The sequence below is a fragment of the Myotis nattereri genome (assembly GCF_964212035.1).
Source record: "Myotis nattereri genome assembly, chromosome: 10".
Classification (NCBI taxonomy): domain Eukaryota; kingdom Metazoa; phylum Chordata; class Mammalia; order Chiroptera; family Vespertilionidae; genus Myotis; species Myotis nattereri.
In genome coordinates this window covers 82,469,002-82,482,967 of record NC_138085.1, presented here as the reverse complement: position 1 = coordinate 82,482,967, position 13,966 = coordinate 82,469,002, and the positions used below count along the sequence as shown (strand labels likewise).

At 51.8% G+C, this 13,966-nt stretch overlaps 1 protein-coding gene across 5 annotated transcripts in view; it reads right to left on the bottom strand.

Moving 5' to 3' along the window:
- KIDINS220 (kinase D interacting substrate 220) overlaps window positions 1-13,730 on the bottom strand; it is a 51,843-nt gene extending 38,113 nt beyond the window's left edge. For 3 of the 5 annotated variants that reach the window (XM_081100579.1, XM_081100582.1, XM_081100581.1), the window contains exons 1-12: window positions 13,594-13,730; window positions 11,733-11,831; window positions 10,383-10,481; window positions 8,869-8,967; window positions 7,927-8,025; window positions 6,228-6,326; window positions 5,277-5,474; window positions 4,959-5,057; window positions 3,714-3,812; window positions 2,671-2,769; window positions 1,859-2,036; window positions 70-234 (exon numbers count right to left, since the gene is read on the bottom strand). In XM_081100579.1, the coding sequence (XP_080956705.1) occupies window positions 70-234; window positions 1,859-2,036; window positions 2,671-2,769; window positions 3,714-3,812; window positions 4,959-5,057; window positions 5,277-5,474; window positions 6,228-6,326; window positions 7,927-8,025; window positions 8,869-8,967; window positions 10,383-10,481; window positions 11,733-11,831; window positions 13,594-13,701 (1,441 nt within the window). In that variant the 5' untranslated portion in view covers window positions 13,702-13,730. Of the gene's footprint in view, window positions 1-69; window positions 235-1,858; window positions 2,037-2,670; window positions 2,770-3,713; window positions 3,813-4,958; window positions 5,058-5,276; window positions 5,475-6,227; window positions 6,327-7,926; window positions 8,029-8,868; window positions 8,968-10,382; window positions 10,482-11,732; window positions 11,832-13,593 lie in introns of all 5 variants that reach the window. The other 2 variants (XM_081100578.1, XM_081100580.1) reach the window with 1 other exon arrangement.
- Window positions 13,731-13,966: the final 236 nt, after the last annotated feature.

Genomic DNA, 13,966 nt, shown 5'->3' with positions numbered 1-13,966 from the left:
AGTAAAACTCGGTTTTTCTTTTCTTCGCAAAAACTAAAACCACCAGCAAAACCCTCGCTGTGTACGGACCCTCCAGCTTCTTGAGGAGGAAGGACTTGCCGCTGCCCCACTGCGCGTACAGCCCCACGCAGATGGGCGGCTGCATGGTCGGCTCGCTGAGGATGTCCGCCAGGGCGCTGCTGTACAGGTCGTAGCCCAGCATGTCGCCGTCCGTTTCCGTGGGAGACAAGTGTCCTGTAATTATAAACGCACCGGGGCCTCATGTGAGAGAGACACTGGAGCAGGGCTGGGCAAACTTTCTGACTCGAGGGCCACAATGGGTTCTTAAACTGGACCGGAGGGCCGGGACAAAAGCATGGATGGAGTGTTTGTGTGAACTAATATAAATTCAAAGTAAACATCATTACATAAGAGGGTACGGTCTTTTTTTTTTTTAGTTTTATTCATTTCAAACGGGCCGTAATTTGACCACGGCTGCACTGGAAGGAAACATCCATTCGTATCTATTGTTTATTGAATTAGAAAAAACTTAAATGTGTGAAACAGGTTCTGATCCTCTTAAGTTAATACCACATTTTATAGACCTCAAGACACCTACTGAGTGTAGCACGCACCATGACCATGTACAACCAAGAGAGAAAAACGCTGCCAATGCGGCGCGGTGCTGTCTACTCGCCAATGGAGGCGCGTTCTGATCTGCGACGCTGAATGCGGAGCAGGGTGCATTCGGGAACAATGTGATGTGTGACAGTACACACAGAAAGCGACACAGCACTACCGAAGACCACACCGACTCAGAGAAAAGAGCACTCGATGGTTCCAGGCAGAAAGGCTCAATGACTCACAGACATCAATTCTCCCCAAATCAATCTATCACTTTAAGGCAATTCCAATCAAAATCCATGAGATTTTAAAAACTGAAAAGCAGAGACATGTGAAAGTAGCTAAGAAACAATTTAAAGACACCAAAGCAGGTGCCCACAAAGCCACAGCCAGAGCACCACAGAACTCCCCCAGGAACTAACATAAACACTGCAAATCAGCGGGAAGAATGATTTGGTGAGTGGTGGTAAGAAGTTAGACAAGCACTTTAAAAAATAGAATTATAGCTCCATATACCTCATACCTTGTATAACAAAAATAAATTTCTGAAACATAAATAAATGTAAAAAGTAAAACCATAAAAATACTAGAGGAGTCTGGTGGGCGTGGCTCAGTGGTTGAGCACCAACCTATGAAGCAGGAGGTCATGGTTTGATTCCTGGTCAGGGCACAGGCCCAGGTTGCGGGCTCCATCCCTGGCCCTGGTCAGGGCACGTGCAGGAGGCAACCAATGGGTGTGTCTCTCTCACATCGATGTTTCTCTCTCTCTGTCTCCCTCCCTCCCTTCCACTCTCTCTAAAAATCAATAAAATAGCTTCAAGTGAGGACTAACAACAACAAAGAAAATATAAACACAAATGCTCGAGTATTTAAATGAGGCGAAACTGGTATGCGTTTAGGTAAAGTGTTTCTGAGAAGGTGGCGGCTGGCCCGAGCCCTGGAGAGAGAATTTTAACAAACAGGCAGCCGTGGGGATGGCGCAGGCAGACCTGGTGGGCACACCACCAGCCGAGGCAGGGAAGTGTGGGTGCTCGCGCCACCCTCGGAAAACTGGGCGTTTTGACTAGCAGCACAAGGTACGCCTGGGGGAACGGTGGCGGGAGATTTTTAGAAAAGGAGGCGAGATGCTCCGGCCTCCCAGGCTGACTGATCCGCCCGAACGCGCGTCATCAGAAGCTGCCCCGCAGTGCAGACCGGCAAAGTGACGCCCTGATCGTCTCCATGAAGTGGCGGGAGGAGCAGGCGCAGTACTCACTGGCTCCGAATATCTGAGTCAAGATGCTCTTCTGGTGGCTGCAGTCGATGTTGTAGGGCGTCTCGCCCGCCTTGTTGGGCCGGTACAGCAGCCGGCCATCCTTGGGGTTTCTCAGGAGCAGCTCCGCCAGCTTCCGGCTCCTCCCGCGGATGGCGATGTGCAGAGGGGTGTCTCCTTTCTGTGGAAGGCGCAGGGGAGGGGGCGGCGTGTCACAGGGGTGCACACGGGACTACTCTCCCGCCGCTGTACACGACTGCAAATCTGAGCTCTTCCTGTGTCAGACACTGGACCCAAGTCACGGGCACTTCCCTCTCACGCCCCGGCAATGTCTTCTCGCGGTCCTTTCCTCGCCCTCCCTCCGGACTGGCTTCTCCCGCAGCCTCTGAGAGAGGCCCTTGTCCTCCGCCCCCGAGTCACTAGGGAAAGCAGCAGCTCCTCCTGCCGCCCCCCGCCCAGGTGAGTAACCACCCTCCCACCGCATTTATGTCCACTGTCAGGGTCCGCCTCAGCCAGTGCACACCCGCTGCACACCCGCTCCCGCCTCCTCCCCACACCGCCCGCTGCAGCCGCGTCCACCATGAAGAGTGGGGAGCAGGCGAGGTGCAGGGGCCCCTCCCCCAGGGGACACCATGCCGTCTTCTCCGAGCCGTCCTCCTCCGGCCCCTTTGGAGACCGCACCGGGAAGCTGGCAGGGCATGGGGCTCCCACCCAGGTGTCCCAGCAGGTGACCTCCCTGCACACACCCAACCAGCCCCCGAAGCCCAGGGCGCAGGCCGGCTGCCGGCCCCTCCCCACCGCCTGCCCCGGCTCACCCTGTCCACGGCAGACACTTTCGCCCCTTTGTCCAGCAGCAGCTCCACCACCTCGATGTTCCGCATCTTGGTTGCCTTTATCAGCGGCGTCTCGCCGTCCTGTGGGCACAGAAGGAAGTGTGTCACCTTGACAGCTTCCCTCCGACATGCTTAGGTCACATGAACACATCTGTAAGAATTCAGGCATCGGCCTCTGGACCAGTCTATGTTCAATGTTCTCCAGGACACACAGCCGTAAAAACTAACATGCTTTTCCTTTCACAACCAATCTTCTGTATCAAAATAATTTGCTATCACTCAACCGAGCATGAGATGTGGCCCACGACCCCAGCAGGTGTGTCTGGCCGCAGCTCCCTGCCCACACTGTGGCCGCCACCCCCAGCTCCACCGTGACCTCGGGCAGCCTCCACACTGCCCCAACTTTCCCTTCCTCCCTGAAATCAATAAAAATATGGTGTTTTTTTTAAAAAAAATAAAGATGATCAGGGAACCGTCCTGCCCTGTGCACTGAGGGTGGCATCACTGTCTGAGAAAGATGCTCGTCCCCGTCCCTGGAGATGAAATGGGCTTGTCTCATGGCTGACTCCACACGACTGTGTTATTCACGAAGAATTATCACCATTTCACTCAAAAATTCCCAAGACATCTTCCCCACGGAAAACTACACACGGGCTGGATGTGTCCCTGAAGCCGCACCCAGTGGACAGTCCACAGGGTCTGAGTAAAGCGGATGCAGGGCTGCTTTGGGCACCAACGCCCACTCGCGGGGTCTTCGTAAGGAAAGGGGTCTGCATCCCACACAACGCGGGCAGGAGCGAATCCTGGGGACGACCCGTCCACGGCTGGTCAATAGCAGACACTGCATTTTCTGAACGCGTTTAACTCACGTAAGAAATAACACACTCCGTTTCCCTGTGAGCTCACAGCTCCTGAAAGGACACAGTGCCCCTCCATGTCACGTGGAAATTACTAGTAACATCGGCGTCTAGTGTCCAGCACGCAGGACTGGCACTGGCTGGTGAAGGGACGGAGGGTCGGCCTACCTTCGTGCATATTTCCGTGTCGGGGTTGCACTGTAAGATGTCTCTCACCATGGTCGCGTTCCCCTTCTCAACAGCCCAGTACAGAGCAGTTTTATTGTCCTGTCAATAGAAACAGCGATGGCTGCATGTGGGACGCATGCTTTAACACGCTCTTACACATACTAAGGGTCCTCAGAAGGACACGCTCTTATACATACGAAGGGTCCTCCTGCCGACAGCAACGGGAGGGCTCACCCACAGCTGCGTGGCGGGAACACCGGGACCCTCGCCGCACCCTAGACCGACTTGTGGGGTTTGTTATGAAGGGAGCCTGGGGAGCTTCTATTACTGGCGTAGAAAGAACAGCTCACGTGGTCGACAGGTCACGTGCATTTCTGTGCTGTGACCAGGCTCCAGGACCACGCGCTGGGCTCCAAGTCCTCAGGACCTGAGCTCCCCCCATGGACAAGGGCCCTTGGCGTTCCCTCTGTCCAGTCTTTTCAAAAGGATGCATGAGGGTGCACCACACAAGCCTCAGGCGACTGCTTCCGCCACATTTAGCTTTCTTAACCCCGCCCCCGCCCCACCACCACCACAGGCCAATCTTGATCACATCCTTTAAAATCCGATCGAGTTCAAAACCCAAAAATAGGTCAATATAGACTTTGAAGTGGAGCTAGAGATTTACTAGTCTGATTCAAAAATGGATTTGGATACAAGTGAATAAAGCAAAAACTGAGCGGAAACCAGAGCGTCCAACAACAAAATGAGCTAAAGCTCTGAAATATTGGATAAACCCACAAATTTAGGGATGTTTTACCTAAATTAATAGCCTTTGGGCGAAGGCTGCCTTGGCAAAGCCCACAGGCACTACCGGTGCCCAGGAGAGGCAGGCGGACGGGGGAAGGAGAGGAGCGATGCAGCTGCGGGAAGGGGCGGGGAAGACAGACAGAGGGAAACGTACAGGAGGTGAAGACACTGCCATCTGCACAGCACACTCAGCGACGCCAGCCTCCGCGCTCTCGGCTGCTCACTGCAGGACTGAGTGTACTTCTCCATCAGTGACAGGGGTGCACTCAAACCCCGAGCTACTGTAACTCACTCCTCTCTAAAGCTAACCTGGCATCCACACAGGAATTCCCTAACAGCGCCGTGGACGTGAGAGGCATTGTGAAGCACATCAGGGCTTACCGCTGGCAGACGGCACCGTGATCAGCCAACCTGCCAGCCCAGCAGACTCCGAGCCAACCACCCGCAGCCACGTACCTGCCCTCGAATGTCGATGTCCGCGTACTTCTGGAGCAGCGCGCGGACAATTTCCACGTGGCCGCCTCTGACGGCGCCGATCAGCACGGTGTCCCCGCTCTGCAGACAGACCACAGGGGCGTGAGCAGCGGACGAGCACGCTCTGCAGCAGGTCAGGGCGTATAATGCAACCACTTTTCCGGGCAATCCCGCGGCACGGAGGCCTCTCCCTGAAGGGAGGACTTTGAGGAACGAACACCCCCCGAGAGAAGGCCCGCGTGCAGGCAGAACACTGGGTCGTCTCCCACCCCCGTCACTAGGAGACCAGCAGGCACCTACCCTGTCGGGGATGTTCACGTAGGTGCCGGCGTCCAGCAGGTCCTGCACAATCTCCGTGTGGCCCTCCTTGGACGCAATCATCAGCGCCGTGTTGCCGTCCTTGTCTGTCAAGTTCACATTTGGATTCCTCTTCAAGATTTCCTTTACTGACTGTGTGTAGCCTCCTTTTACAGCCACGATAAGTGCAGTCATTGAATTCTAAGCACAGAAACCAGCCCAAGAAATTAATACATTCTAGAAAACATGATTTATGCCATCATAATACAATGATGTTTCCAAGCAGGTGGCCTATCACAGTTGTTTCTGACAATAAGCGTCAACATAAATAACCAAAAACACGCAAGTGCCAGGAGGCGTGGTTTCTATTTTTGAAAATCCATTCATCCCCCCGAGTCCACAGGACCCTGTGACCTTCAGTTCTTTCAGTGATGATCCGACAGTGGGCAACCTCCTCACACAGGGAATGAAGGATAAAACAGTGGGTAGGGTGATTCAAATCAAACACATTCTAAACTCAACCATCCAAAGTAAGGCCTTTCAGACTTCAAGCGAAGAATTGTTTATAACAAAATCTACGGGGAAAACTGAAAACAATGACTTAATAACTACAGAATACTTCACTAAAAGTATATTCTTCTTTTTTACAGTGATCTAGAAACCCCATTTTCAAAAACTCTTATTTTAGAGGTTCTTAAAAAAACTGCACATCTAGTTTATAACAATAAATCACCTAGCACACGCTTCATGTGCATTGGCCATGGATCCTAAAGAGCAGAGCCTGATGCACATGACACCTGCCATGTAACACACTGTCGGCATCACAGAAAGAGGACGCCTGTCTCCAAGTGTCACTGAGAACCGCAGGCGGTCTCTCCAGGTGCCGACAGGAGAACATCCTCTGAAAACGACAAGCACGCCTGTTACCGGGGTGAGCACAGGGACGGTACGTACGGCGCCTTCTTGGTCCACGTCGGCGCCCATGGCCAGGAGGTGCTTCACACAGTCCAGGTGACCCTTTCGCGCTGCCCACACCAGAGGGGTGGTTCCGTACTGTGAAAGCAGCACACATGTACCATCGTGTCAGCGGACGCGAAAGGAGCCCGCGCTCGCCACAACGTGGATAAACATCACACTGAGTATTCTCAGATTACTGCCTACACCCTCATGATTTTAATTGTAGCTAAATCACATTTCCCCCTTTTATTTCTCCAGGTTAGGTGATTAGCCGCTGCATGAAATACCTTTTACCCACCTTTACCTTTTATCATCAGTGACTGAATTTCCATCATGAAGTCACACACTGATTTCCCACAAGCCCCACCGCTCCCGTCTTGTGAAGCACAAGTTACAGTGCAGCAGCGTGGCTGCAGGGAAACGGCAACAATCAAGGGCCAACCACGGTTCCAACGACTTCACGTGCAACCCATGGAACCCTAGCACACGAGTGAGGACACGTGGCCATGACGCATTTCCCCTGAGAAGCAGTGATGGGCTCAAAGTCACAAAGCTAGTGATTAGGAGGTGGAGTTGGACCCTGAACCCACAGCCTGGCTCAGTCTGTGCTCTGACCCGCACCCCGCCTCAGCTCCGCCCTGGAAGGTGAGCTGCAGCCTCGGATGGCACTCAACAGCACCTCCTGCTGGAATTCGATGCAAAAGGCATCAGACACAACTCGTGCAGAACCAGCCGTGCTCTGTCTTGGGGGGTGCGGCGGCCAGAGCCAGGGCTGCCACAGGGACTGTGAGCTCGAGAAGCCCACAGGCGCATGAGCCTCTGCCGACGGCGTCCCAGGGATGCTGTGCCGTGGAAATGCCATCGTCTGCACAGCACCGCAGCGCCAGGCACCTCCGGCTCCTGGGCGCCTGAGCTGGGGCCAGCGTGACTATTTCATCTTATTTTAGTTGATGTGATCTAGGCAGCTATGTGGCTGGTGGCCACTGTGTGGACAGCACCTCTCTGGGTCCCATCAGATACCCCAGGAACCACAGCTACAAGCTGAGCCCGGCTCTCCCCGGGGGCAGGGCCTCTGACAGCAGCCCAGGTGCCAGCCCGCGGTGGGAGGAGCCTGCAGAGAGGGCAGTGGTCCAGGCCACCCCGTGGAGCAACCTTAGGGGCGGGAGGAATACCGGAGGCCCTTCCCCAGCTCACTCTTACATCTCTATTCGCCCAGAATTAAATTCCTAGCTCCTCCTTTGTGGATAACGTTTTTTTTCTGGCTCAGACGCCTTCCTAAGTCTACAAATGAACAATCTTCGACATCTTCAGAGACGCTGTAACTGAGCTCCTCCTGTGAGCACTCTCTCCTTCCAGAGCTCCAGACCACATGCTCCAGACCACCCTCCCGCCAGCCAGGCGCTCACCCTCCTCAGCAGGGAACTCTCATTGGGAGGGTCCCTGACACGTGGCCACGTCCCTGCAGGGGGTACTCGGACCGCCTCCGCAAGTCCCCCGCTTTCTCTCAAAGCCGGGCCCTCTCGTAGGAAACCTCACCGCTCCGCGCGCACTACGGGCCCATTTCCCTTGTTTCATCTAGAAACGTACGAAGAGACCTCCTCCCGCGTCCGCGCAGCCCCAGGAGATGGTGTGGAAACTTGTCCCTGACACTGAGTGACAGCACGTGGACGGGAGCCCGAGGGGCCTGCTGACCTACCTTGTCGGAGCAGTTGACCTTGGCGCCATTCTGCAGCAGCAGCTGCACTATGTCTGCGTGGCCTCTGCCTGCTGCCCAGATGATGGGGTAGACACTGTACTGCTGGCGCACAGGCAGGCAGGCGGTGGACAGAGAGGGGAGGGGGGGAGAGAGGCAGGGAGAGAGGCAAGAAAAACCTTTAGGCAGATGCTACAGCACACGTTTGCTAAGAAAAGTAAGTAATGAACGGAATAATATGAAGTAATATTTTTAATATCAAATTACAGACCCTTCTCCACTTTAAAAACACACCGCACCCTAGCCTAATTGGCAGCTGAGATGCACTCCACCTTAAATACATCCCCTGGCCGCATTTTAGTTTCAGCTCATTTAATCAGGTTATCAGGCCAACAGGCAGGACTGACAGCAGGCGTGTGAAACTTCTCTTACATGACCCTTCCATGAACTGGAATAAAAGTTCTTTGTTTCAACCTTACTGAGGTGTAGTGGACACAACTGTGAGATAGTTGAAGTGTACATTAAATGATATACCATCAATAAAAGTTTCTTAATCTGCAATCTGAGATCAAGTCTCGCACAAAGTAGTAACGAATATATCGCCATCTGTAAGACACAGAAAAACGTCTCTTTTCTTTTAAAAAAAGAATTTAGATTGAGATACAGGCCCACAGAACACCGGCCGGAGGACTCAGGGTTCAGACTCCTTCCGACATGCAGACGGCTGTAACTGACAGGGATGCTCTAGGAGTCACCTTTTGTTGACACGAACTGAGAAGCAAGCTGGGCCTGAGCATGAGTGCTCCTGCGCTGAGTCCCCCTCTGCATTCTGATCTGTAAGATCCGGGTCATCTGTGTCGCTCTGAAGCCTGCAGTGCCCTCAGCCGCGGCCCTCCCCCGAGAACTGGCCACCGAGCCTGCAGGTGGGCTTGGGCGCACGCTTACCAGACCAGTGACGTTGGGATTGGCTCCATGCGAGAGCAGCAACTCGACCACGTCAGTGCGGCCTTTGTAACAGGCCCACATCAGAGCTGTCCATCCTCCCTGAAAAGGGGCGGGATGAAATTTTTGGTTGTCTCCACGCACAAAAAGGCCAGGAGTTATAGAGCTGGACATTCAGTCAGGTCAAGTCTTACATACACCAATACTTAATCTGTAAAATGCCTGCCCAGAATTGTTTTAATATCATGCCCCACTTTAATTTATATAACGTCACTCTATGCCAGACTCTCTGAGATAAAAACTTTATCTTGAGAAAATTGTGTCCGAATCTGCCAAGTGAACAGACTGGAACCGACCGCCGTCAGCGAGCGCTGCGGGTGGGCAACCACTGGAGGTGCTCTCGAGAGGAACCCTCACCAGACTGCCCAACATCAGACCTGGGGGACTCCCCCCGCAGGGAGCCTCTCCTCACCCAAGTCCCAGGACCACGCCTTCCCTCACCGGCAGCAGCCACTCCCACCGCCAGTCCATCCCAACACTAAGGGAGACACAGTCCTGTTTCCCCGATCTGTGGGGCTTTACACAAAGACCCTGTACATGTTAAAAGGTGTGATAATTACTTGGGGGGAATGAGAAGTATGGAGAACCTACAGGGCTTAGGAAATCATTTGTTACAAATCTTACTAAACCCTGCACATTGGCGATGTGTGCTTACACTGCCTGACTCCCTTGCAGACAGGGGTTCAGCACGGCCTGACTGCTTCACTGCGGAGGGAGCGGGGCCAGGCCCGCCTTCAGTCTCATTCCCGAACCACGTGCATGAGAACAGCAACCCTCGGCCCACGGGACTGTTCCCGGAACAAGGAGCAGCCAGCAGAAGTGCAAGACGGTGGGAGGCTGCAGATTCTTAACAACTCAGACCACCTACACCCTGAAGCATCATCAGCACAGTAATGCCTGTTTCACAGATCAGGGCAGATCACCTCCTTTCTTTCTTCCATTGTTAAAATGAACTTTCCAAAAGACTAAAAATTCTGCAGAATAAGCCAAAAACGCTCCCTTTCTTAACCTTTATGCTTTAAGCAGATGCCAAGAGCAAACAAGAGCCAAGATAATTAAGAATCATATCTTGTTAAGCTTATCGTGTATAGATGGCATGTCTGAACACAATTACATGTTAAAAATAAGTTTATAAATGTTAATCTGAAAATTATGACTAAACAACTGAAACTATGTCCCTCTTAAAATTCCTCTTAAAGGAAACATTCTCTCATAAGTTCTAAAACACTGACATACTAAATGGTGGTGAGTATTTTTAATAATGTTTCAGAATTTTAAACTCTAAAATAAACTAGAGATGATGACTAAGGATATTCTAAAAGAGGCAGGTATACCACCTGGGTTTAAACATCCTGAGGGTCATTTAATGACATCCTCACAACAGCGCTGTGTCACCTCGCCCCAGCTCCCCGGGCCGGTCGCCGGTGACAGTCCCGCCGGGGCGGGAGCGGCCGTACCATGTCGCGGTGCTCCAGGCTGCCCCCGCACTTCAGCAGCTCCTCCACCACGAGCAGGTGCCCTTCTTTGGAGGCCGATATAAGCGCCGTCCAGTTGTCCTTGAACACAAGACACCATGTTAGCGTTTCAAAACCAGAAAGAACATTCAAAACAAGGGGAAGCGGCCTGAAGGAATGTGAATGTGCTGCCGAAGGACCACACCAGACTGCCAGTTACCACTCGACTCTAGCGTCACCCTGACCCTCCGCCGGGGGATGGGTCTGTCTGCCTGCATTACTACCATGCGCAGGAGTGCTTCCACAACTGCTTGGTCAGTCTTTTCCCCAGACTTCTAATCACACCCCAGGCTTTCTAAAAAGGAGAAGATGACTAGCAAAACCTCAGAGCTAATCCTGTGCTAGCAGCCATCGTGCTAAATGAAATTAAAGACCGTAATGAGACTTAAGAACACACTCGCAGGCGGGCAAACTAAAGCAATCCCATGATGAGTTTAGAAACGATGTGATAAAGAAATCACTTATTCTCCTTTATTTTCTTAAGTAAAGGCTACAAGTATCCTATCCTAACTTTTATTCATGAGTGTAATTTAATTCAAATGACCACTCAATAAAAATCATCAATTGAAAATAATCAATTAAAAAAAACAGCACACAGATGTAACCCTAGCCAGTTTGCCTCAATGGATAGAGCATCAGCCTGCGGACTGAAAGGTCCTGGGTTTGATTCCGGTCAAGGGCACATGCTCAGGTTGTGGGCTCGATCCCCAATGGGGGGTATGCAGGAGGCAGCCAATCCATGATTCTCTCTCATCACTGATGTTTCTCTCTCTCTCTCCCTCTCCCTTCTTCTCTGAAATCAATAAAAATATAAAATAAAATGAAAAAACCAGATGTAGGTGTGTAAGTAACCCTAAAACATAATTCCTAGGAAACAGCAAGAGAAATGAGAGCCCCCGGGAACAGTGACCGGCCGCTCAGAAGTGGAGTCAGAGGCACTGCATCTTCCTGGCTGTGGCCATGTAAGGACACTGATGGCGACAGACAGCATTAGGCGGCATAACTGGTAACAGGGCTCACACATGGGTATTTTCTAGGCAGGCATTTCATTTCATGTGTGTGCTCCCTATTCACAGTGCCATCTACATGTAACGACATGAAGAGCTGAGACCTTCCATTCAAAGTGAAAACGTCTCTCCCTTTTTAAAAATTAACTTAGCATATTACTAGGCAAAGCTGATATGTAACTGGTCGTATAATTGGCCGCCCATTCGTTTAGAATCATTTCATCAAACAAACAGCCAAGTTAAGGAAAAGAAGGAGAAGCCATGAGCGCCTCCTCTCAGGAGCTACCAAGTCCTCCAGGTTGCAGTTGGCTCCATTCTTGATCAGCTCCTTCACGATCTCCAGGCTGCCCTGCTCGGCGGCGATCATCAGCGGGGTCTGGCCGCACTGGGGACGGAAAGGACACGGTCAGCGCTGGGCTTGACCGAGACGCCGTTAGCACCACGCTCTCTTTTTCACAGCGAGACGGCCAGCACGGCTTACAGGGTTTCTTGAATTTAGAAACACCTTTGAAGTCTTAAGTTTTCAATTTACTAACAATGTAAACGTCCAAGAGAGAACAAAACCTTCTTTTACCACAGCATGACTAGCCTGTTATCAGCACTGCAATTTCGTTCAAAATCTATCAATACCATCAGCGCCAGGCTCCGAAAGTCATCAGCACAACGTACCAAGCACCGCAGGCACCAATGGGAACCAAGTTCTCTGTGCAGCACAGTGACACTACGATGCCGTACTATCAGGACTAAAGGGAGAAAGGTTCGCACGCATACACATACATGTATACGTGAAAACTAAACTAACGTCTTACGAGCTTATCCACTGGCAAAAAAAATCGTACTACATGAAAAATACCGTTTTAAGAAACAAAATTATTTTTATTATTATGTTTTATAAAACACGTACATCCTTTGCTTAAAAAAATTCATACAAAAAATCTATTAGCCCATAAACTGTTGCAGCTGTTCATGATGAAATAAGGTCAACATTGTATTTTTATCCCCAGTCTCCTGTTGATTAGAAATATCTACTATAATGAGATGGTAAATGTATACTTCCCTGTCTTATTAAACAGAACACATGACTATTTAACTCTCTCTTAAAGATACAGGGTCTTTAAAATCCCAAGGTGTGTGGCATGGACACCTCAGAAAGGTAATTGGGGCTCCATTAAAGGAAATATTTCAAAGTCCTAATTTTGTTCGGCTAATTTATTTATAGAAGCTCTCTGAAGTGTCCTAGAAGCGCGTTAGATTTTAGTAATCAAACTTCCTGAATACTGATTATTCCATCTGCAAAAAAGGCAATCATAAATCTAAATTCAATACACAATAATTTATGTAAGTTCAAATGCATTCCAAAAATATGGAATTGGAAGTACATTAACTACAAGAAATTGTCCTTATTGTAAGTCAGTTTATCACCGAGGGTGTGATACTTTCTTACTCACTCGCCTCGACCCGTGTACGCTGCCTGCACGCAGAGCATCACACACGCTGCCTGCACACGGGGCATCGCACACACTGCCTGCACACGGAGCGTCACACACGCTGCCTGCACACAGAGCGTCACACACGCTGCCTGCACACGGGGCGTCACACACGCTGCCTGCACACGGAGTGTCACACACGCTGCCTGCACACGGGGCATCACACACGCTGCCTGCACACGGAGCGTCACACATGCTGCCTGCACACGGGGCACCACACACGCTGCCTGCACACGGGGCACCACACACGCTGCCTGCACACGGGGCACCACACACGCTGCCTGCACACGGGGCACCACACACGCTGCCTGCACACGGGGCATCACACACGCTGCCTGCACACGGAGCATCACACACGCTGCCTGCACACGGAGCATCACACACGCTGCCTGCACACGGGGCATCATACACGCTGCCTGCACACAGAGCATCATACACGCTGCCTGCACACGGGGCATCACACACGCTGCCTGCACACGGGGCATCACACACACGCTGCCTGCACACGGGGCATCACACACGCTGCCTGCACACGGGGCATCACACACGCTGCCTGCACACGGGGCATCATACACGCTGCCTGCACACGGAGCGTCACACATGCTGCCTGCACACGGAGCGTCACGCATCCCTGTGAGGAGCAGCGCTGCCCCGTCTCACCTCGTTCCTCTCGTCCACGTCTTTGCATTTCTCCAGAAGCGCCTTCAGGGCCGGGATGTTTTCCTCCTCCACATAATTGATCACACTCTGTGATATCAGAACCGACATGTTTGCGGAGGCTGCGGTTACCTTTATCCCAATACCTGCGGAAAGCAGAGATAAAATACACATAGTTGCCCTAGCTGGTTTGGCTCAGTGGATAGAGCGTCGACCTGCAGACTAAAGAGTCCCAGGTTTGATTCCAGTCAGAGACACAGGCCCGGGTTGTGGGCTCGATCCCCAGTGGGGGCCTTGCAGGAGGCAGCCGATTCATGATTCTCTCTCATCATTGATGTCTCTCTCTCTCTCTTCCTTCCTGACATTAATAAAAATA